General features: G+C 36.6%; 1 protein-coding gene across 1 annotated transcript in view; it reads right to left on the reverse strand.

Annotated features, from left to right (window-relative positions):
- LOC148942512 (ubiquitin carboxyl-terminal hydrolase 4-like) overlaps positions 1–25914 on the reverse strand; it is a 124728-nt gene that overhangs the window by 12559 nt on the left and 86255 nt on the right. Inside the window, exons 12-16 of the mRNA XM_089102139.1 lie at positions 24961–25211; positions 20199–20399; positions 16172–16358; positions 5699–5952; positions 474–565 (exon numbers count right to left, since the gene is read on the reverse strand). Of these exons, the coding sequence (XP_088958265.1) occupies positions 474–565; positions 5699–5952; positions 16172–16358; positions 20199–20399; positions 24961–25211 (985 nt within the window). The remainder of the gene's footprint in view (positions 1–473; positions 566–5698; positions 5953–16171; positions 16359–20198; positions 20400–24960; positions 25212–25914) is intronic.

Consider the following 25914-nt stretch of genomic DNA (forward strand, 5'->3'; position numbering starts at 1 on the left):
CATTGTTGATCTTGATTTTTAAGGGAGGGAATTTTCTGCTATTTTTACAACGGTAGAGTGCGGCTTGGGAAACAGAAAAATCGCTTTACAGAATTGCAGATAGTAAGGAAAGACAATTTTAGGTCAAGGAGATTAATTTATTTTCTAGATTTTGAACAGAGCAAACTTCCTACAATTTTGCTCTGGAAAAAAGCAGATGTGATAACAAAAGAATTACTTGTGAAGTTATCCAAGGAGCGAGGGCTTCAAGGAATTAAATTTGAGGATACAGCCACATTTGCCTATTGAAAATTATTTTCATAAAAAGTGTTAATGGAGCTAATACCCTTACAAAGAATACATAAATAAATAAAAACAAAATATATAAATAAAAATACAGGTACAAGCTAGAAAATTTGAACATTTCAGTAAGGCAATAAAAATCAAAGATCTGTTACATAAAAAAAGACAAATCAATACTGAGATTCGCTTACTATAACTTGATCTTCAGAAGAAACGGGAGAAACACTGCTATCGTCATACGAATACCAACGTCTGTCGTCTTTATTCTTTGCATAAGCCGTGTCTGTAAAAAGAGAAATAGAATCTTTAAACCAGATTGGGGGGTGGGGGTGGGGGGCAGCCTCGAGTTTGAAATGAAGTCTTGATATGCTCCCTCATTAAGACCCTCATAAAAATGAATAAAAAATCCTTTTATTAAAAGTTGTTCTTTCAACCCTTCTATTATCTTTTTTTTTACTTTGATATTTCTTTTTACTTATACTGCCCGTTTCTTAAATTACCTGATTGTTCATGAACAGGTACCTTTGTGCTAACTAGAACACGTACCGTAACACTGCTTTTGTGGAGGTGGTGGTAAATTCAAGGTAGTACTAGGTATTGCTAGTATAGGAGTAGCAATGTAAGAAACGGGCAGTATAAGTAAAAAGAAATATCAAAGTAAAAAAAAAGATAAGAGAAGGGTTGAAAGAACAACTTTTAATAAAAGGATTTTTTTATTCATTTTTATGAGGGTCTTAATGAGGGAGCATATCAAGACTTCATTTCAAACTCGAAGCAACAAACTAGTTGCCACCATATTAATTTTGACTCTCAAAAAGGGAACTAGAAATTCCGATTTTCAATCGAATGTGCCCCCTCTAAAGTTTATACTACCCTCCCTTCCATAAAACCTTTTATACCTCAGGGGCATAACTTAAAACCCTTGGCCCCAGATTGGAGGGGGGGGCTGTGGTATCCATAAAGTTTTTGTTTATTGATTTTGGATAAATTTAATCCAAAAACTCCTTCAACTGTTAGGGATTTAAAGTTTTAATTCAGTCATACTTCTTTTCCCATTTAAATTCTGTTTTCTTTTTTGTGACTCAGAAGTTTATTTCGGCAAATTTCAGATCGGTATATTTTACCCCTCTTAATTATTCTTTCTTCTTCTTCTTATTTATACTTATTTCCACGTCCATATAAATTTAAAATTCGGCGTATTTATACTCCCTCCCATCTTTAACACTGACGGTATACTTCTCGAATATATGCAATATGGAGGTTGCTTCTTGATTGGGACCCCCTGATCCGTTTCCCAAATGGCACAGTAAAACAATCTCCACAAATTTTATTAGTTCAGCTTTTGTGACGCATATTTGTAGGCCAACTATTTTATCTCTGATATACATGATCTATCTTTGAGTCAGTCAAAATATTTGCCAAGATCTTTTAAAAGTTATCTCTCACGTAATTTGTCCTTCAACCTAGGCTTCTATTTCTAAGGATTTCTCCCTATTTTGAGGAAAAACCACTTTTTAGGGACACTTTTGTATATAGGGATTCAGGGGAATCTAAGGTAAAATAAAGATTTTTAGGGATATCAAGAAAAACTTTGATTTTTTCGAACGAAGAATGAAAAATTCTCATATATTGTATATGCTCAGTTTTCTCCAAAAATCCTATGTTGTAACACCGGCTTATGCTGCGAATATAAGCGCGGAGTTTAAAAAAAAAGCTAGCGTTAACGTTTAATGAACTATCCATCATTTTAAATCACCATTCACTAGGTAGCCTAGCGTTTAGTAACACCTTTGCAACACCTTTGATTGGCGTATATTGCCGACACAAGAGAGTATTGTTTAGGCTAAGCAGTAATCATAGTTGCAGCAGTAGCTACAACCTAGAAAAGACGAATACGTCCCATAGCAACAAAAAAAAACATAGCCCGAAACCCTTAAAAATGACGTTAGATCGAAACACAAAGTATGTCATTGAAACCGCCTTGGCCGATAGCTCTACAAAGAAAACTTTCAGTAAATTGGCTTGAACAATAAGGAAAATCCATTGGCTTGAAAAACAAGAAAAGTGGCCGCAGCCACAATGTTCTGCATCGAAAGCTTTTTTAGTTTTCGTTTTTCCTCCACTGTTAGTGGGGAACTGGAACATCATAGAGAGCTACTTAATGGCTCATTTAAAGGAAGTTGCTATATCTAGTGCATTTTCCAATAAAAAAAAAAAATTGCGAAAAATTGCATTTTCGTATACAAGATGATGAATGACGGCATAACCGTAGCTTATAACCGTAAATGACGTAAAAAGTAAAACCTAAATTATGATGCTGGTCATACTGTAGAATAGGAGAATGTTACCCAGATATGCGCACTTGGGCTTCTTTCAATCTGCTAGTGACTTCTTTTTACCGTGGTTATCTGAAAACACGCAAGGGATTATCCAAATAGCAGCTTATGGAACACATACAGTGGCGACTTGAGTGAAGTCACCAGAGAATGGGTTATATGAGTTGTTTCTAGTTATATGTATAACAGCTGCCTGGTCGACATATTTGAAAAAGTTCGTATAAGGTCGTCACATTTAAAAAAAAAAGAATGGTATAGGTAGGTAAAGAATTCCCGCATTCCCGCAGAAAGAATGGTAAAGAATGGTATGGTAATGGTAAAGATAATGTAATGGTAATGGTAAAGAATGGTATAGGGCTCTTTAGAAGAAGATATGATAGAACGAAAAGGTAGACATTTTAAGACTGCACATTTTATGTTCATTTTTATAGTTCTGTTCATGTTTTTGACAATTTATGAAAAGGCAAATTAGAACGTAGATTAAAGGTAGAATGTAGATTAAAGGTAGAACGTAGAACGTAGATTAAATACGTTCGTAGAACGTAGATTTAATACAAATAGAACGTAGATTAAAGGTAGATTAGAACGAAAAGGCAAATTTTATGTTCATTTTTATAGTTCTATTCATGTTTTTGACAATTTATCCTTCGCCCCCTTTCATGGTTTCACATAGCCAAAGGATATATACAAACCTAACCAAATATGATGGAACTCTTGCTTTATAATATACAGCAAGTATAAATAAATAATATTTTCTTGTTTTTCGCATTTTATCTGCTTTTGAATCAGCTCTTGTCAATTTTTACGTTAGTTTCTATATAGCATAGGGCTATATGAGACCATTAGAAGGGCAGCTGCAGAAACGAACATAAAATTAGCAATCTTAAAGTCTCTCTTTCTGTTCTAGCATGCCTCCTCCTGAAGAGAAACTATTTTAGACCTTTACCAAATGAACCTTTGGCAACATATATACAAAAATTTCGTAGATCTCACAAATTAAAGTATACTGAAGCCTAGATTAAATGAAGGAACCTTTATACAACTAAAGTTTGACGAATTTGTGAGGCACATGGGTATACAACAAAAATATGCTGAAACCTTTTTCTTAATCTCTTAAGCTGTCTCCTATTTTCTCCGTGTCTCTTGTGCAAAAAAAACGAAAACAAAACAGAGGACAACAATGAAGCAGTATAGCTCTTCTGCAGAGAAGATTTCAAGTTTACCTCAGCAAGAGCAGGGACAAATCTATTGTTTTTGTTTTTGGGCATGGTAGAAAGAAATCACATGCTGACTCTTTTGAATTCCCCTTGCTTCTTCAGTGTGCTGGCAAATCCATCTGAGAGCCATGGAACCCATTTTGGACCACACAAGATTCACTGTTTCGGACTGGCAGCAATTTTATCCCGTAGGAAAAAAATAAAACTCGTGATTCCTAAGCAAATTCCATGATTTCACGAGATTTCCCTTTTTAATTAAAATAAATCCATGGAAGGGTTAAAAAAATTCATGTTGTTTTTGTGCAAAATGTGCTTCTCAAAATCTAGGGGGGATTTCAATGTTCAATCGAGAAGGAAGGGAGGGGGTAAATAATTCTACTCTTCTGTAACAAAGCAAAAGAGGCTCTGCGAATTTTCTGGCCGAAAATTCCTTTCATCACTGATTGTTATATGAGTTGTATGAGCTTTTTCAAATATGACGACCAGGCAGCTGGTTCTGTATTTGTATTTGCAATAGAAAAAAATCCAAAAAATAAGTGGTTAAGCATGTTCAGAAATAAGTGCGGTCAAAATGTAAGAATGACCTATGCTAATCTTGTTAAAATGTAAGAACAATATTACCGAAGGGGTGGACTGACAGCCTGACGCTCAGAATGCTAGGGATCATTGCCCCCAACAACCTTGGTCGAAAGGATAAATTTGTTTTACAACCTTGACTCAGCCAACCCTGATTCAACCAGCCTTGATACAACCAAGGAGACAACCTTGGTCGAACCCATTATTGGACACTACTTTCTTAACATTCAATCAAACTGATATGGTAAACGAGTGTTTACTGGACAATACTTTTTTAATGAAGTAATGCACCAAGCTATGCACCAAGGCCATGCCCCACCTAGGCATTTCATGAATCCTGGTGCCCCCTCATGTTATTTAAGTTTTTTTTTATTCAGAATTTTACGTGCATTCACACGATGGATGCTAAAAAGGCCACTAACTTGTTTTTTTTTTTCGGGTAGTCGTCTAGGCATATTTTACACTAATGAAGAATATTGTCTGAATATTTATACATTGCATGACGTCATTATAATACTATCATATATCTTTTTTGCTCTTTAAAGGCATAATGAATAAGACACCAGTTACACGAAAAATTTTCTTTTCAAAACTAAGACTCTTAAGTATAGTAAGCCGAAGAGTACACGTCCTACCCGAGACCCACCAAAATATTGCCATTCCAAATACCCCAACGCCATGTGATTACTAATCACGGGATTAAGGTTACTTATAGGCACTTCAATTCTTTTTTACAATAAAGCTAATCTTTTCTTCGTGGAATGCGGTACGCCTAATCAAACACATTTTTTTTTCAAAAAAAAGAAAAATTTTATATATAATTTGGACTCAGAGGACCCCTTGGATTCAAAGGATATGATTTGGACTCCGTTTGTGTGCAGTGTTAAGCCGTATTTACAGCACCAAAGTATACCACAAGGAATGCGCGCCATCTATTAAGCTTGTATGTATATATTTGTGTTTAAATAAAAATGCTTTATTTCATTACAAAATTCCAAACTGTCATGTGGTAGCGCAGTGGTTTTGACCTCAGCTTGGTAATACGGGACAACCAGGCTGTAGCAACACACTGCAGGGCCGACGCAAGGACCTTAGTAGCCAAGAAGCGTCGTTAATCCGACACAATACTGTAAAATACAAAATTTCAAAACTAGCACAAAACTACTGAAAAGCACATACTTAGCACTAATAAAAATACTTAAAAACTAGCACTACTTACAAATTAGCAGTAATTAGCACTAATAATAATTAACCATAATTAGCACTAATAAAATTAAAACTACTTACAATGACCGGATCCGAGACCGCCATAATGATTTGAAACGCAAACCAGATCATAAATTGACTGCCTATACCCCTTTTGAATAACATACGGATTCATTTCTAGGTCTTTGAGGGGAAATTCAACAAAAATATCCAGCTTGTCACGTGACCATCGATTATAAGAGAATCGCTTCAATTGAATGACAAGAACATCAGGCAATGACCAAATATCAAACTTCTTTGTGGCCTGCTGATGTTTCTTACATCTCGGGCAGTACCTATAAGAATATAAAATTGTAAATAATAATGAAGCACAGGCAGAAAAAGCATCAAGGCTGGAGCTAGGGGGAGAGGGGGTTGAAGCCCTTCTCGTAAAGGACTTCTGTCATGGTTGCAGCGGTAGCTGCGACCTAGTAAAAGACGAACACGTCCCATAGTAACAAAAATAGTCCCAACCGTCCTAAAAATGGTGTCAGATCGAAACAAAAGTACACCATTGGATCCGCCTTGGCCGAAACCAATATAAAGGAAATTTACAGTCCCTTGGCTTGAACAATAAAGAAATCCATCAAAGGAAGTGGCTGCAGCCACAATATTCTACATCAAAAGCATCTTTTTTCGTTTCTGTTTTTACTCCACTGGTAGCGGGGTACTGGAAAATCAAAGAAAGCTGTTTAATGGCTCATTTTACAGGAAATTGCTACATTTAGTGCCTTTTGTAATCAACAAAAATTTTATTTAAAATAAAACAATTTTTTACAAAAAAAACTGCGTTCTCGAAAGCAAGATGATGACACACTTTAAATGGTGTCTTGGTATTACACAAGAACCTTTTGCAAAGTTGCTTCTCTGAAGCATGGTGCCATATTTGGGTGATATTGCTGCCTGATTCCCTGTAGTTTGTCTTTTACTAGTCCAACTAAGAAAAAGCCATGGGCTTTTTGCTGTATGTATTATCTTTGAAAACATATATCTTGCCATTTTACAATAAGAAGTGTCCTAAATGCTACGAATAAGCAGGGTGTTCCCATGATAGTTTTAGCAGTTTTAATTTATGCCATATGAAATATTAAAACTGTCAATTTACAATTAGGGGTTGGGGTTTAGGCCCTTCTTCTAGAGGAATTCTATTTTACAAAAAGAAAAGTGTCTTGAATACAACAGAACAGTTTAGTATTCCTCTAACAGTTATGAAATACTTTACTATTCGTCATAAAACTTGCCTAAACTGAAATTTCAACTTAAAAGGCAAACTAAAAAGTCTTCTTTACTCAGAGATTTTATATATAATATTTGTTGCAAAATCCTCGGAAACAATTGGCATGAAATTATAAGAGAATATAATGCATTGCCAGAAAATGAAAGAAAAATGATTAGAAATAAAACGATATTTCACCAACGCATGTGGAAAAAGCTTGATTTTGCCACGAAAGAGCTGTTAGTTGATAATATTAACGAAATAAGAGGAGATATTGAAAAATCTTGTGAGTCAGGTATTAATGTTCATGAAAGAAAAAACGAAGATTCCTCTCACAATTCATCTCAACATTCTGTTTTGTTTACAGAACCAACCAAGATGTTTCTTCTGTTTTTGATGTTTTTGATGGGTTCAGGTTGATTGTTCTGTTCAATTCATCTCAACATCCTGTTTTGTTTAATGAACCAACCAAGATGTTTGTTCTGTTTTGATGTTTTTGATGGGTTCAGGTTGATTGTTCTGTTCAATTCATCTCAACATCCTGTTTTGTTTAATGAATCAACCAAGATGTTTGTTCTATTTTTGATGTTTTTGATGGGTTAAGGTTGATTGTTGTGTTCAATTCATCTCAACATCCTGTTTTGTTTAATGAACCAACCAAGATGTTTGTTCTGTTTTTAATGTTTTTGATGGGTTCAGGTTGATTGTTCTGTTCAATTCATCTCAACATCCTGTTTTGTTTAATGAACCAACCAAGATGTTTGTTCTGTTTTGATGTTTTTGATGAGTTCAGGTTGATTGTTCTGTTCAATTCATCTCAACATCCTGTTTTGTTTAATGAACCAACCAAGATGTTTGTTCTGTTTTAGATTTTTGATGGGTTCAGGTTGTTTGTTCTGTTCAATTCATCTCAACATTCTGTTTTGTTTACTGAACCAACCAAGAAGTTTATTCTGTTTTTGATGTTTTTGATGCGTTCATGTTGATTGTTGTGTTCAATACCTCCAAGCATCATTTATTGTTTAATTAACCAACAATGATGTTTATTCTGTTTTTGATGTTTTTTATGGGTTCAGGTTGATTGTTCTGTTCAATAAATCCCAGCATCATGTTTTGTTTAATGAATCAACCAAGATGTTTGTTTTGTTTTGATTTTTTTGATGGGTTCAGGTTGATTGTTCTGTTCAATTCATCTCAACATCCTGTTTTGTTTAATGAACCAACCAAGATGTTTGTTCTGTTTTGATGTTTTTGATGGGTTCAGGTTGATTGTTCTGTTCAATTCATCTCAACATCCTGTTTTGTTTAATGAACCAACCAAGATGTTTGTTCTGTTTTTGATGGGTTCAGGTCGATTATTCTGTTTTTGATGATGTGGTTGATAAGGACAACATTATAGAAACGTGTACATACAACTCGAATAATACCCAGGTGCAAACAACGAGGAAGTCTGTGCGTAAAATTCATTGGTGGAAAAGGACAAGATTTTAATGGTGTTTCAAAAGATCAGTAAAAAGGGAGTTAACCAGGCCATCACTGGGTTTGTTCTAGTTTACTGAAGAAGGAAATTTTTATGTTGAAAAATTCCAAAACTCAGATTTTGAAGAAAAAAAATTCCCTAACGCCAGCAATTTTTTTAAGCCTTTCGGAAAACTGTTTGGCTTTGGTATTGATAATGAAATTAAGCTTGTATGTGAGTTATGGCCAAGAAAATTCTATTGGTGTACATTTTGTTTAAATCCTATTCCATACTTAGGGGTCTCAGGCTAATCTTTTAGTTATGTGTCATAATAGACTCATAGACTCATAGACTCATTTATTTATAAACAACTATCGTAGCCGTGGCCGAAGCCCCGACTAAATGGCGCTGTTTAGTACATTGCATAAAACTGGTCACTGGCGGTTTAAATAACTGACAAAAAAAGGCACGAAAGAATTGCTGTGACGGGTTGTTCGACACTTTGGCGGCACTAGTTGATTTTTATGGCGGGTGTTGGCGGTGATAGGTGCAGGTGGGGGAAGCAACGAACGGTGTTTCTGGGACGAAAGAAGGGACTGCCCAAAATTGCACATTAACTGTAAGCGCCTATCACGCAACGTTGGCAGTCGTAAGGTACTAAGGGCAGCCTCATAAGAGTTGTATTTCGGGCCTAGTATCACTTTCACTGCCCGTTTTTGAATGGCTTCCAGATCTTCACTTAGGTATTCAATATTATGAGCCTGAGGGCCCCAAACAGGACACGCATATTCAATGATTGGGCGCACATACGTGACGTAAACCGTCTTCAGCTGACTTTGTGAGAAACCCAGTCGGCGCAAGTTAATTAGCGACTGTAATGCGTAACTACCTTTTTTCACCAGACCGGCGATGTGCGCGCTAAATGAACAGTCGTCACTGAAAGTAACCCCGAGAATCACTGAGGTTGAGGTCGTAGGGTACCAAGGAACCGGGCATGAGAGGTCACGCTTAAGCGGATTAAACCTCATGACTTTTGTTTTATTCATATTAAGCTGGAGGTCATTAATGCTACACGCCTCGAGAAAGGAGTTCCTGATCTCACTGCTGAACTGGGGATACACGTCTGACTTTTCAGCAAGATATTTCAGAAGTAGGGAGAGATCGTCCACGTATTTGAATCTGTCTTCAAACTCGAGGATAATGTAGTTAATTACCGCTAAAAACAAAAGAGCTGCCAGCTTAGTGCCTTGTGGTGCGCCACACGTTAGTTCAGCCCACTCAGAGTTTAAGTCACTAGGGAAGAGTGCATAGACACACTGACAGCGGTTACGCAGGAAGTCAACAACTAAGAGCAAAATATGCTTCCTAGCGCCCATCTTTTTGAGGTTATTTGCTGCTGTATAGTGGCGGATCAAGTCAAAAGCCTTACGATAGTCGACTAAAAGCAGGTCAACGAGGCTACTGCCTTTGTCCAACCACTCGGTAATCAGGTGGTAGAGACGTACTAGATAATGCGTCGTACTACTCCCTTTCAAGCAGCCGTACTGAAACGGATCTAGGGCTGGCTGAACTTGGGCTAGGAGCTCTCTATAAATAAAAGATTCAGTCACTTTAGCCATATTAGGCGTAATAGAAATCGGACGAAGCTGATTGCAGGACTTCGGGTCTTTGACTTTAGGTAAGACGCGGACGTAGGCTTTTTTCCAAGCACTCGGGAATTTGTGCTCCTTGAACGACTGATTGATCACTGATGAGAGTGGTTTTGCTAAAAACATAGAATATTCTCTTAAAAGTTTAACTGGCAATTCTCCTGGGTAAGAAGCACAGTTGCTTTTTAACTTTTGAAGTTCTTTATACACCGCGAACTCGGATACTTCAACGATTGTATCTTCAGAGACGTCAGCAATGAGGGCTTCGATTTCGGCTTCGGTGAAGGACGGGTGAGTAGTACAGATTGAAGTGAAAAAGGCGTTCACTTCGGCTGATTTTATCAGCGTTTTGTCGTCTTTCTGTATCTTAATTTCACTGGTGGTACGTTTACCGGTAAGACGCTTGACTTCAGAGTGCCACCTACGGGGCTCACCTTGAAGGAGAGGCGAGACTTTGTCATGAACGTACCTTTTCTGCGCTGCTCGTAACAGTTTAACAATGCGGTTACGAAGTTTGTTTGCTTGAACAATATCCCCACTGCGATGTAACTGGCAGCGAGTTAAGATAAGCTTCTTTAGATCGGGTGTTACCCAAGGTTTGTCAGTATCACTAACAGTTATTTTTTTCTCAGGGAAATGTTCGTGATATTTACATGACAGCAAAGAGTTGAAAGTATCAACTTTCTGGTCGATATCTGTCATAGAGCAAATTTCATCAAAGTCAAACGTCCCAATCCACTGTCCAAAGGAACAAATTGCCTCTTTAGTCATAGGTCGAGTGGTAATTTTTACTTTACGTGGTGCTGGAAGGCCAACTTTGGCCTTCCAAAGAAGTGTGTTATGGTCAGAGTTATGCAACGGACCGAGAGAGAAGGGTACTTCGTAATAATCGGGAATGTTCGTGAAAATAAGATCTAATATACTACCACTGACGTGAGTAGGGATTGAGACAACTTGCTTAAGGTCAAGCATGCTGGAGACCCATGCCTTATTAGTCTGATTGAAATCACCAGCGATTACAAAAGCAGGCGCTGCGTGTTTGCGGCGTAGGTCATCAGTGCAGTTTTGGATATACTGGATCAGTTCTTTTCTGTTCTTTGCACTTTCGGGGTAGTAAACTGCAGCTACAACCAAGCACGAATATCGCTTTGATAGGCGCTTTGGTTTGCATTCGACCCAAATTACTTCATGGCATGATTCACTGGGCTGACTTAGTAATTTACAAGGTAAGTCTTCCCGAAAGTACAGTCCGACCCCACCTAACCTTATTTATAGCCTAATGCAACGACGTCATTATATACTCAAGGTACCGACATCATTATAACTAACCTCATAAAATAGTTTTTGCTTTTTACGTCATTTAGGGTTATAACCTATGATTATGGCGTCATTCATCATCTTTTATACGAAAATACAGTTTTTCATAAAAAAAAATTTACATATTGTATTCTGTTAATTACAAGAGGCACTAATTATAGCAATTTCCTTTAAAACGAGCCTTAAACTGCTTTCTATGGTGTTCCAGTGCCCCGCGCACAGCAGAGAAAAAACGGAGAGTTGCTTTCCATGGAAAAAAAAAAGAAATTTCTTTGTTTTTCAAGCCAATGAATTTTCCTTGCTATTCAAGCCAAGAGAGTGAAAGTTTTTGGCCAAGTGTATAAGGTTTGTTTTTGGTCAAGTGTACAAGAATGTAAAAGGTTTTCGGTGTTCTAATGGTGAACTTTGTGTTGCGATCTAACACCATTTTTACGGGATTCATGCCATTTTATTTGGTTGCATGAAAAATACAACCCAACTTTCTTCAAATCCGTATAATTTATTAAGGATAACGACGTCAAGAACATAGAGCTGACATTTTCAGAAGTGACTCTTGTCAATAAGGTTGATGTAATACATGAGCTCAAAGAAGGACGTAATTAAGTAACACTGGGTTTATTTATAAAAAATAAAATATACATCATCGATTCCCTGAAGTATGCTTGTGCGGGAGAAAACCCTCCTAATAAATAAAAAAATAAAAAAACATAATTAGAGCTCAACTTACTCGACCCGAAAACCAACGAACCTTCAAACAACACCCAACAAAATTATAATAATTATAATCATATTCAGCTGCAGATAAAACCTCCTCAAAAACTTAACTGGCATAGAATAATCCATTCAAAATATACACATCAAAACAATGGTTCTTTAGCAACTTACGAAATTCCTGAAAACCCCCAACATTCCTCAAATCCTCTGGCAAACTCTCCCAAACTAACGGAACAACATGGCGAATTGAAAACCTAGACCTAGACGTGACCATAGCTGGTCTACACATCAACTGAGAAGATCGTGTCAAATGATCGTGAATAGTAGACGCAAGACTAAACATTCCTGAAAAACATGATGGTAACCCCGAAGCTAAATATCTAAACAAAAACAAAACAATATAGAATACGCATATTCCTGCAAACGGTAGAATTTTATGCTTGCGGCGAAGATGCCTCACCGATAGAGATAGGTCAATTTGATTACCATACAAAACTCTAATTGCCATATTCTGCGTTACACAGAGCGGATGGAGGTGAGTTACGAATGTTTTCGACCAGACCATACAACTGTAAATGAGATATGGTTGAACCATAGAAAAATACATTCTCAGAACATTCTCAGAATTTCACACGGAAAAAGATACATAAGTTCACGCATAATACCAATATTACGTCTTTCACAGATGAAAATAAAGACAGACATATTATGACTGCCCCTTAACAGGAAGATGAACCCAGACAATGGCAGGGCCATAAATAATAGCTTTTACTACTAGTGCTATCTTTTACAGGGCCATAAAGTCTTACCTTTTCTACAACTTGAAGAATTTTTGACAGAAGAAGTTGCTTTACTTCTCACTGGTCAAAATAGTATTGATATTGAGGACTGAATTTCCAGTACAGCATATAAAAGATGCACTAAGGTATGTTTAACAATATGTTCAAAATCTTTCATAGAGAAACAACATTCTGCACTGGGTCCTGCTGTGGCCAGTGGGTTTAATACGGAACCCAGAGATTAAACCATGCTATAGCAACACACTGCAGGGCTGACGCATGGACCTTACTAGTCAAGAAGCGTCGTTAATCTAATTCCTTACTTACTTACTCAGTCTGGATTGAGTTGAGGACCTTCGATGGAATTAACTTTTTTTTAATCTTCCATAAAAAGAAGTTTTCTAAGGAAAAATAAAGAGCTATATTACACCAAAGATGAGTAAAAATTATGTCAAATAATTTTTCAAGTGTAAAACTATCATAAATTCACCATCAATAAATAGAACAAACCCAAAACAAACAGAAGTTACAATAAATACTCCAGTCAAACACAAACCAAGCAAAAACTAAAAAGAATAGGGCCTACGCCTGCCGTTCCATCCAAAGACCAGAATATAATTTTTTCTTTACTGAAAACAATCCTTACTTTTCATATCACAAAAATAAGAAAACATTCACCATCATAACCAAAATTACTGAAAGAAACTAATGAATGTGGATAGACAGTTTAATATATAATATGCTGATATTCCGAAAATTGATACCGAAAAGTTTTGATAATTTTGGATTAATTAAAGTAAAAAAAGAAAAGATTTAAAATGTACTTTATTTCTTTATCTTTGAAGTAATGTCGCTCTTCACTTTTCTTGGGAAAAATTTTTTGGTGGCAAACTTTCCTACAAGGCTGTGGGGAATGTTCCAACACCCTAATATGCACCCCTGATTGATGAGTTACATGTATGTTAATGTGATTAAGCTATTGAGACGTCTCTAAAGTTGGCTCTACAATACGTGAAACATTTTAAAAAGTAAGTAAAATGCTCCTATCACCAAAATATTTTGGCTATTGCCTCTAACCCATCTTACTTAAAATATTAAACTTGTTTAGTGGAAATTGGCGCCGGCAAAATCGGTTCATTAGTGTGTTGTCAAACGCTTCTTTGAAAATTTTCAATCTCGCTTTGTAACAAAGAAGAAGAATTTTAGAAGCTGTCTCATTTGAAGAAGAGTAAACAAAATGGTAATTTAACTGATACGGTAAAATGGTAATTTAACTGATATAAAATGGTAAATAAAATGATACGAAATGGTAATCTAACTGATACAAAAAGGTAATTTAACTGATAGATTTGCTAATATTTGAGCAGTTTATAGAAGTTCTGAACGTTATAAGCTGAAAAAGCTATTTAAGACGTCCCAAAACTAGGGTTTTACACTTGAAACCTTAGATAACCAAATAAAAGCCTCTTATCTCCCAATTACACGTTGGGTTTCACCACGAATTTATTTAACAGTATAAACTATTTTATATAGCAAAAATTGACGGCCAAAAGCGGCCTGCTGAAGGGTTTCCTTGCCCTTCTCTGCAAGTTGACAATACCAGTTTAACAGGAAGAAATAGAATTTAGGAAGTTGTTTAATTTGAAAGAGAGAAAAACAGGAATTAACTTGACATCAATTGGATTGTATTTGAGCAATTTGTATGCAAGCAATCGAAATGCCTAAGTAAAATAGGGGCACTTGCCCCGGGCGCGAAATGTTAGGGGCGCAAAATTTCAAATAAATAATCGTACGGTTAAAATCATTTGTAATTTTAGATATTTTAATTCAATTAAAATAAAGGAGAGGGCACAGTTGGCAAAATCCTATTGATATTTTTTTTTGCCTGAAAATTTTGGAAGAAACGGGGGCAAATTAAGATTTTGCCCCCGGCACAAAAGAAGCCAGAGCTGCTACTGAGCAACAATCACATTTTTATCACCAATTTTTTTATTTAACAAAAATACATTGGACAAAAGTGGCTCGATACAGCGTTTTACAGTGCATCTAAGAATTCGAAACCAATTTAGTAGAAACATATTTAGTAGGTATAATCATCTTATTGAACAGCAATAATTTAGAGAAATTGACAATTGCTTCTCAGAAATTTGCCAATGTATCTAACAGGAAGAACATGAATTCAAAAAGTCGTGTCATTTGAGAGGAAAAAAGGGAATTTACCTGATATAAGCTTTGTTGATATTTGAGCAATCTATAGGCAAGTTAAGGGTATTTTAATTTAAAAAAAATTTGAAGACGCCAGAAAACCTGGCTTTTACAGTAAGTAAAAATTTTCCAGAAGAATTGATAAAAAAAAAATTAGTTAATTATTAACTAAAAATTAATTAACTAATTAAAATATTAATTAATTAAAAATTAGTAAAAGGCTTCCCCAGCAACGTTTTTGCAACGTCCTAGCACAGCATAAAGTAAAAGTAGACATGCAAAAACTCAAGCAGTTTTAATATTAATACTACATTGCAAATTCGTTTATTAATATTCTGTTTATGTATATGTGCATTTTTTGCTTTATGTTTAATACCAAAACATGAACCAGGATATGAAACGACAAAATAGTGGACTAAGTAATAACCAAACAATAAACTGTAGATCAAGAATAAACATTTTCGAGAAACAAAAAACACGGTCTTTTAAATTCAACGAAAATTTGAAATAGTCTATCAACCTTGTTTACCATGCAATGACTCATCCAGCTCATTATGATGATTCACCAGTAAAATACATACGGCTAATTTAAGTTCAAAATCGATGTTTGTCCCTTTTCCGGACAAAACTTGATTTTCAGCAAACCCAGCAAGGAGTACCAAACATAAAAAAAGTACCACATTTTGTTTAAAAAATCACAAAAATAACCCTAAAATTAAAAGCAGATCATACAAAAAGGAATACTATTACAATGGTGGCAACACTGTTACCATTAGAAAACGCTTTACATGCATCATCTGCTCCCAGTTTTCACAAAAAGAGCCACAAATTAAACGGGGCATGGCTCATACAAAGGTGCTGAAAAGGGAATACTATTACAATGCTGGCAATACTGTTACCATTAGAAAACACTTACCATGCATCATCTGCTCCTAGTTTCCAGAAAACGAGCCACAAATTAAACGGGGCATGGCTCACACAAACGTACTGAAAAAGGTATATTATTACAATGTGTGGCAACACTGTTACCATTAAAAAACGCTTACCCTGCCTCATCTGCTCCCAGTTTTCACAAAAAGAGCAACAAATTAAACGGGGCATGGCTCATACAAAGGTGCTGAAAAGGGTATATTATTACAATGTGTGGCAAGACTGGTACCATTAGAAAACACTTACCATGCATCATCTGCTCCTAGTTTTTCAACAGTTGTATATAGTTCCAAGCATTCTTTAAGGTACATTGAGGATCTTTTGATTGCGCCCTTTGTAGAGTTGGGAACATCAACAGTTTTTTCAGCCTCCTCAGCATCGTAGCAAATATTACGTATGGATGGTGTCCAGTCACAGGATATGTAGAATGAATCTGGTAAAAATAAGATATCAAAATTGTTTGTACCAATAATATAGAACTTAGACAGTTTTCAGTAAATTTATGCACTAAAAACCATAATCCTTCATAAGACTTTCCTTCAAATTCAAAAATTTTATTTTCAACGTTGATCTTACATTTTTTTAAACTCCCCCACGGCCTCCTCACGACACTGTTAGGCTGCCTCACAACGTGAGGTGTTGGAAACCCGTTGATCTTTGCAAGTCAAGAACTTGCAAACTTGTTTACTTTTTGCTTACTTGTTTACTTTTACTTAATTACATTGACTTATTTCTTACTTTCTTTTACTTACTTCTTATTTACTTTTTCCATACTTTTACTCACTTACTTTTACCTATTTTTATTTACTTTTACTCTAGAAGCGACTCTCTTTTTCGTTAGGATAAGCCTAAAGGAAGTATTTAAAGGGCCAAAATCCATTAGTTCTATCTTTAATATTTCTTTTAATTTTTTTAGCCTTACAGGGCTTGGCTTACTCGAGTTTATTACAAGATATATCAAAATCTGTTTATTGATCATTTTGGTTGAAGTTTGAACGTAGATTCTTGATTCTGCAGATTTGCTTTTGATTATGCATATTTTGACGTTTTTATTGGTTAAATTTTTAACTTGACTGGACTTAGAGCTCCTGCTGGTGGTCCAGCGTAGAGAGAGATGTGACTTCGCCTCTATTTCGAACGGTCCTGCGCAAGCGTGACTGCTTCTTGGAGATCAGTATTGATCATGGAGAGGTACTGGGTAAGGCTGTCTCTCCCTCTGAACCGGGGTCTTCCACGGGGGAGCTTCCAGCCGTGTCCAGGGGAATCAAAATTGAAAAGCGTGATGGCAAGTGCTTCTGCTGGCATGCAAATTAAGTGGCCGGACCACCGTAGTGTTCTTACGGCCAGCTGACGAGAGTTGGGGTCTGATCCGTTAGTGCCAGCAGTCGCGTGTTTTAGACGAAGTCGTACCACTTGATCCCATCGATTCGTCTTAGGAAGTTTGTTTGGGCCACATCTATGGCATTACGAACAGAAGCGGCTGCCGGCCAAGTTTCAGCACCATAGAGAAGGACTTGCGTTACGGTCGGGTTGTAGATCTGCATTTTTGTTTTTCGGCTGATGTTGGGCTTTGACCATATGGAACGGCACAATCGAGCCATAATAGACGCGGCTTTAGCAATGCGCAACTGGACTTCAATTTCAATTGAGCCGTTACCCGAGAAGGCAGATCCAAGGTAAGTAAATGACTTGACAACTTCAATAGTGTGCCCTAATACGTTGAATGGTGGCGAGTTGGCGGAATTACCTGCCGGGTCGATGATCATTATTTTGTTTTCTGCCAGCTAATATGTAGTCCCACTTTCGAAACTTCTTCCGACAGTGCATTGAGGGTTGCCTCGAGTTCAGCTGCAGAAGTGCATACCAGGGCAAAATCATCTGCGAATTCACAATCAGCTAGGACTCTATCGCCATATTTCATTCCGAATTGGAGCTGACTCGTTATTCGATCCATGACATATTCAATCACCGCGTTGAAAAGTTCAGGAGCAGCAACACTACCTTGCCTTACACCAGTATCTATTTCGAATAGTGGGCTTCGGCGACGATTAGCCTTGGCAGAGCTTTTTGTACCAGTGTAGAGCCCCTTGAACAGGCGGTGGTATTTATCAGGGAGACCCATTCGTTTTAGTATCTGTCAAAGCGACTCACGGTCGATGGAGTCGAAAGCTGCTTTAAAGTCAACAAAGGCAATATATGTTGTACGCTGGAACTCCCGGGCTTTCTCGATGACCTGGCGAATAGTGTATATCTGCTCGGTTGTGGATCTGTTGGACATGAAATCTGCTTGTTGAATCCGGCGCCACTTACGGACGAACTGGATCATTTCTATGCAATTGAAGACGAGGAAGATTTTGCTACTTTCATTAGAAATTCAACTTAAATATAGGCAATGTTAAAGAAGAAAATTTATAATTCAAGACTTTGGATGAACTCTGTTAATGAACTCTCTCAGACAAATCTTGTCAATGAACCGTAAACTATTTGTGGACCGGAAGTTATGATTTTGTTCTGTAAAGTATGTTAGTTTTAATTTTAATATTTAATATGACAGAACTGGCGAACTTCACGATTATGAAACAAGCGAAAAAAACACTGACACTGACAAAACACTGACATTTTCAGAAATGAAGAGATCTAAGATAAGTCCAAGGGGAAGGTGTCCTATTTTGAGGTCTATGGTACTTTAAGTTTGTGAGTTTAGTATTTGTGCTGATGACGATTGCTGTATATGTGATCCGAGATATCCACACTTTTGTGTCTATTTTCAATGTCAATTTAATAAATGGGCACAACCCCATTTGAACGTTTATTTGTTCGTTATTGGTTAAAATTACTTATTTATAATGTTAATTGTTTCATTTACAAGCAATAAATAGAAAAGAGAGATTACTTTCTTATAATTCTAGGGTAAATAAGTGCACTTTGATTTCATTGGCTTACATCTGTGACGTATTTTCATAAGACAACCATATTATTCCTTATTTCTGGAGAAAAAAATAACTAAGACTTTACTTCAGCGTGTACATAATGATTTTCCCAATCGACATGAAAAAAAAAGTTTGGTCTTGGGCATCGAACAGCGTTTAGATTTAGAGTTGACTTCTAACAAGTCTATGTGGCTAGAAATAAGTAGCGTTTTCATCCTGCGTTTTAAGAGCTTGCAAGTGCAGATAATAGAATGACCATGTGAGAGAAAAAAAAATTCGATTCTAAAGCAAGTATTTTCACGAGTCTAGGGTCAAACATACTCAGTTTTATTGAGTGAAACTCACAAACTTAAAGTACCATTGACCTCAAGATAGGACACCTTCCCCCTGGACTTATCTTAGATCTCTTCATTTCTGAAAACTACAATTGTCTGTGTTTTTTTCGCTTGTTTCATAATCGTGAAGTTCGCCAGTTCTGTCATATTAAATCATGGAAATGAATAACCTAGACTAATTTGTTAAATTTTTACTAAGCTTCGCCTGTCAAAAACAGCGCTAACAATTGTTTAAAACTGATGCAACCAGAATCTTTTAGAAAATGAATTTCCCTATGGTATTTTGTCTACTGCTTATGTTAGTAGAGACATATTCACAGCATAAGAAGTTTGAAATACCCATAGTTACATAAAATGTAAGTATGCAATATATTTTTTTGCAATAAAAGGGAGATCACCAATCAACAAATCTCATTTTAGGTGGTATGGTTGAGTCAATTCTATGTTTTTGAATTCACGAAAGTCACAAAAACTTTTTGAATTATGTTTCTGATTGCAGATTATCCAACTTTAACGGTTTGAACTTCGCCTCTGCTGGAAATTTGAAATTGCAAAAAGTTACGTGAAAGAAAACATACTTTAGGGTAATAAGAAACGTGGTAGGCTACTCTGTATTAGCCAGTACACACTCGAGAAGTGAAGCTAGGTTTTGCCTAATGAAATATACCAAAATATTATGAAAATATAATACTTTAGTTCATATAATAATATATTCTGGGCTATATATTTGTACGTTAGGGGGTGGGGGTAAAGTAACCTAACCTTACTGGTCAGGTTACCAGTAATTATACACCAGAAATTCAATTTACAGCAAAGTTTTAAGGAAAAATCGAACTTAGTAAAAGCATACCGTTACTGAAGTAACTTTATCACTATCTGGTAGGGGACGAATAACAACGCTCATAACAGAATCTACAAGGAATGGCTATAAAATGAATTAGTTATATTTGCTATAAAGTGAAGTTACAGCCAAGTTTCAAAGAGAAGTCAAACTAAATAAAAGCATACCGCTATTGAAGTCAATAAGTTTATCATTATCCGGTAGAGGACCAATAACAGCGCTAGCAATTGAGTTTATAAGGTTGATACAAAATGGATACTTGATCGCTTCTTCAACTTCGCCATTCTGACTGCTCCCAGGTTGAGGATTATCTTCAGTTTCCATGGGCTCATTAATATTTTCTGCCTCATCAATCAATTCCTCCTTTTCTGAAAATATGATATATTAAGGTGTAGTTGAGATATTAGAGAATATAGATGAGATGTTAGGGTGCAGCATAGCATTTTTTTTTACACTTGGGGTTCTCAGACATGCTGAAAATTGCTGTATACGAGCCGACAGAATAGCCATTTTGATTCCTACCAGGTTAAAGTTATTACTTTTCATAGACTCGTTTATATTTTCTGTATCGTTAATTAACTAAATTTTCTGAAAATAGCCTCCTTTCCTGAAATAATGTAGGCTATGATTTACGTTTTTACACATTGGAAACGACCACTTAGATACTAGTTTGGACGTCAGGCGAAGAATCAAGTAACTTCAATATCTTTTGGTGGGTAAGGAACGGAAGTTGTTTTACCTTTTTTTGTGTGTGTGTGTGTGTGTCTGTGTTCTTTAGAAAATCATTTCGAGAAACCTTTCTCCTAAATTGGATTTTCTTTTAAAATTAACGAGCGTCAAAATTATGTCGTGAATAATGGCCTACCAATTGCAGAACGTGCACCGGATTTACCCGGGAAATATGAAAAAAAAGAATAAAACACAATGTCAATTGTAAATTTTTAGTAAAAGGCTAAAATAAAGTTAGTAAAAATTTAGTGAAATTGAAAAACTATCTTTTATTTCCTGACAGCTGCTCCCGAGTTATACCAGTAAAAAAAGCAACATTTTATCGATATTGGTCTTAACGCCACACATGGATTTTAGAGGCGGAAAATTAAAATAGAAGGAACGAGGTTTGCAAAGCTTGAATCAACATTAATGTGTTCCATACCATTCTCTACTAATACAATGTATTTCTATGTTCTATCACATCACATTACCAAATAGAACCTAGCAATACAAGAAGACATTAAATAAAGTTCAAAAATTACAAAATGAGAAAAATCCCCTTTTAAATACAGTGACAAGGCTCCTGGAAGGACTTCCCCACCTCCAAAAATTGCTGCACCCCCCTACAAAAAATTCAACCACCCCCCCTCCCCAACCAATCTTTGGCAATGCCCCACCTAGGCACTTCTCAAATCCTGATACCCCCCTCGTGATATTTATATTTCAGAGGCGGAAATTCAAAATAATAAAAGAACTTGTTTTCAAAGCTTGAATCAACTTTAATGTGTTGCCAGCCATTCTCAACTGGTACAAAGTCTTTGTATGTTTTGCCGCATCACATTACCACATGGCACCAGGCGAAACAAGAAGACATTAAATAAAGTTCGAAAATTACAAAATCAGAAGAATTCTCTTTTAAATATAGGTAAAAACAAAGCTCCTGGAACGACCCCCCCCCCCTCCACCCCTTAAAATTTTCTGTTGGCATTCAACCGATTGGTCTAATATTATACTATATCTTATTTATATCTCTAAATAATAACAAGTTTTTTCCTTTTCTCAGCTGCAAAGATACTTCAAATTTTGATCTTTCTATAATTATCAAAATTGTTTCGGCTTTATCTAAAGTTCAGAGTAATAAACCTTCTTTGTACAAACAGCTACACACATTCCTCTTAAAGATAGAAAAACAGCAGTCCCAAGCTTCTATCTTTTCAAGTTTCAATAAATTAAACCTTAACTCTTGACTCTGAAAGGTCAATCAAAAATTTTATCCTTGAAAGTAAAATAATTTTTCAACTTGAGAAATTAGGAATGGCATACTTAATCATCCACTCCGGACTCCACTCCACTCTCGAGGTCAGGGGTTCGAGTCCTGGCGTAACTGGCTATTTGGTTTGGAACGGGGGTCAACGGTGTGACCCTGTAAGCTCGACCCAGAATCCTCGAGCCATAATCGACCCAGCTGTAAATGGGTACCTGGAGAAATATGGGGGGAAAACACGGGAAGCATCGGAAGATTTTCCCCCAACCACGCATTGAACTCCCGCCAAAGGCATCAAATTAGGAGAGCGATATCTATGCCACGCAGACTATTGGTCAAATTTTGTTATAGGCTCATTCACAGTATGGTTTTTGGGCTATTTTTAACCAAACTAGTTCTAGATACAGCAAAACAAATCTTATTTCAACGGCTCCAATTCTAACATATTGCTACGAGTGAGGGAAAGACAATCAGATTTTGAAAAGGTTAGAACCGAAACTTCTATACATCTTGAAAATTAAGTACATTAAAAACACGCCAGGAATATGCGAAAATGGGAAAACTTTCCTATTTCTTATCAAAATCTAGATCATTGTTTAAGAAATTGTTTAAGTAATATCATATTTTGGGGTGTTGTGAATGGATATGTCTGAAACTAATCAATTCAAGTATTTTGTCCTTTTAGAGCAAATTGCAGCCGAAGGCAAAGAGTATGGGTAACTTATAAGAGTGGAAAAAGGTGCTATATCGAAAAAAAAACCCATCAACACCGTCTAGTGTTCGGCGACACTTGGTATTTTTTCAAGCTTTGTAATCGTTTTTCTGTCAGGAACTGGGATCAGAAACTTAAAACTACACTCATTTTACTACACAAATTAAATTAAATACAACTACTAAAACCCTCACCACAGCAACAAGCCGCCTAAGGCCAACACAGCTACGCAGGCTCCTCCTCCATACCAATCTATTCAAAGCCTTCCGTCTTTATACCCTCCCAAGAAGTTCCTATTTCCCATAAATATTTCTTTACGGCATTCTCCCACCCCAACCGCAGACGACCTGCTCCCTGTTTACCGTTAGATTGTTGGCAAAAAGGGACAATCTTTGGCAATCTGTCATCCTTCATCCGCAGAACGTGCCCAAGCCATCTCAAACTTTCTCTTATTATAGCCCTAGAAAGCGGGATTTCTTTTTATTACAATGAAAAAAAAACAAACAAGTGTTACCAAACGCAAGATGGCATTGAGGGTCTTTGTCAACTTTGGCCAAAGGCTTATCGTTAAATCGTATGTTTCACAGAGAACATAAATCTTGAGCAAATGAGAGTTAGATCATAGTTCGAGATACCCTGCCTTCTGAATTAAAATAGCAAAAATAGCATTTTCGCTTGTAGACAAACAGCCAACTTTTTTCATTCTTAGCCTTATTTTGCCAGCCAGAGAAATAAATTTTTCGACACTAATCCAAAATAGAAACAAGTCGAATGTTCGCCCAAATGAAGGCATTGTTTTATCGTGGGACGGTAAAATTACCTACTACCGAAGCGACTTTTGATCCCTAATAGAACATAGCTTAAAACCCTGCACCAGCGTCTTTTAACCTTTTGACACAACAGTTTACATCCTCTGTCTACTCGCACTAATCTAGAAGATTCAAAACAGAGCAAAAAGTAAAAAAAAAGTTATCACCGAAAATTTCTCATCAATTCAAAACGAAACTTAAGAGTAAATCAGTGCGCAAGCGTTAAAACTTTCGTTTGTAAAAAAAAAAAAAAAAAAAAAAATGTATGTGATAAGAAACCTTCCTTACGTTAGATCAATTGAGTCAGAAGCAGAATCAAACTGACGTCACTCCAGAGATCCAAAATAAGGCCAAAGGTTGTCAGCGAAAATTCCTCAACAACTCAAAACGAAGCTTGTGAGTATAAAAGTGCGTAGATGTGATTTCTTTCCCCAAACGGAAACTTTCTGATGTCAAAAGAAAACTTCAATAAGCAACTGGGTCATACTAGCACCACTCCAGGGAATCAAAAATAAGGTCTCAAGGGCAAGTTTTAGTATCGATTCGGTATACTCATAACCTCGAAGTGAGAAGTTTGATACTACATGAATGGCTATTTTCTATAAGTACATCCACCGCCCTCTTTCCAGTGAATTACATATAGCTATACCACCGTTTGCAAAGCCAATACAGCTAACCCACAGACATACGGTACGGTCAGATTATCTAAAAGAAGAGACACCCCGCAATGAATACTTAAAGAACAGATTTTTTTAAGACGCTCTACCTTCATTCGGGAGTTCTCCCTAGAGAGGCTATCTCTCCCTAGAGAGACCCTAGAGAGGTCTCCCTAGAGAGGTTATCTCTCCCTAGAGAGATCCTAGATAGGTCTCCCTAGAGAGGCTATCTCTCCCTAGAGAGGTCTCCCTAGAGAGGCTATCTCTCCCTAGAGAGACCCTAGAAAGGTCTCCCTAGAGAGGCTATCTCTCCCTAGAGGGACCCTAGAGAGGTCACCCTAGAGAGGCTATCTCTCCCTAGAGAGACCTTAGAGAGGTCTCCCTAGAGGGGCTATCTCTCCCTACAGAGACCTAGAGAGGTCTCCCTAGAGAGGCTATCTCTCCCTAGAGAGATCCTAGAGAGGTCTCCCTAGAGAGGCTATCTATCCCTAGAGAGGTCTCCCTAGAGAGGCTATCTCTCCCTAGAGAGACCTTAGATAGGTCTCCCTAGAGAGGCTATCTCACCCTAGAGAGACCCTAGAGAGGTCTCCCTAGAGAGGCTATTCTGAAAACTCGTCTGTTGATTCCTTTGAAAGGAAGTTCAAAAATACCATGCTAGAGGGAGGGGAATAGCTGAATGGTCAAATAATGGCTTATGACCACGCGCCACGAATTTTGTCGTAAAAATTAATGAAAATCATAAAGAAAACAGAAAACAGGATAGAGAAAACAACTTACTTTTGTAGTTACTCTCAAGCGACACCATATCCTCCCAAAGTTTATCTTTAGGGTCTAAATTTTTGAAATATCTTTGCATTTTCTTGACTACTCCTTCATACAGACGATTTACTGTGGCTTCTGATTTCTTAATTCCCATAATAAATGGCAGGCCAAATGGACTTAAAAGACCGTACGTTGATTTCTTCTCACGATTGTAGACACAGATTTTATAGTAGGATGGATCATCTATTTTGCAGGGTAGCTGATACCTTTAAAAGAAGGGTATTTTTTCCTTTATCCTTTATGTTTTCATTCCTTTTTTTGGAGGGAGGGAGGGGGGAGGTAAGTTGGTCTATTCTCCTGTCATGAAAAAATTAACTATTTAATTAATTTTTTTTATCGTGTTTAAAAATTGCAGCTAAAATAATGAGAAGCAATTATCGATGGAATTAATAGTTAATAAAAATTGTGAGAAGGGGAGTGAGGAGTAACAGGAGATTCACTATTTATATCATATACAAAAAGCACATCAAAATTACAAAACTGAGGAGCGGATTCCACGAACTTCAAAAAAAAGGAGAAAAATGACAAAGTTGATTGGAACGTTTGTAAAAATTATTTTGAGGGCGCTGATTCATCAAGACAGCAATAAGAAATTATATAAATTAAAAAAAAAATCACAATTGTTTTTAAATTTAGAATGCCAGTCCTGAGGATGCCCCCCACCCCTCTCCATTTAGAAAATAAGCTTGAAAGAGAGAAAAAAAACTTTCAGTAATCAGCTAGAATATTAAACCTGAAAACCTTTTAAAATTCCATTGACCTAACTCAACTGCTTATCTTAAAAATATTAAAGCGAGCTTGGCCCGAAATCAATCCTTTATTAGGATTAGCACCTTTATTAGCACCCTTTATAATCCTTTATTAGCACCCTGTATTAGGTAAATCCTGAAGTGCAAAATTTCTCAACCT

Source organism: Artemia sp. Qi Xiang Cuo, chromosome 16, assembly GCF_049724085.1.
Source record: "Artemia sp. Qi Xiang Cuo chromosome 16, ASM4972408v1, whole genome shotgun sequence".
Lineage (NCBI taxonomy): Eukaryota > Metazoa > Arthropoda > Branchiopoda > Anostraca > Artemiidae > Artemia > Artemia sp. Qi Xiang Cuo.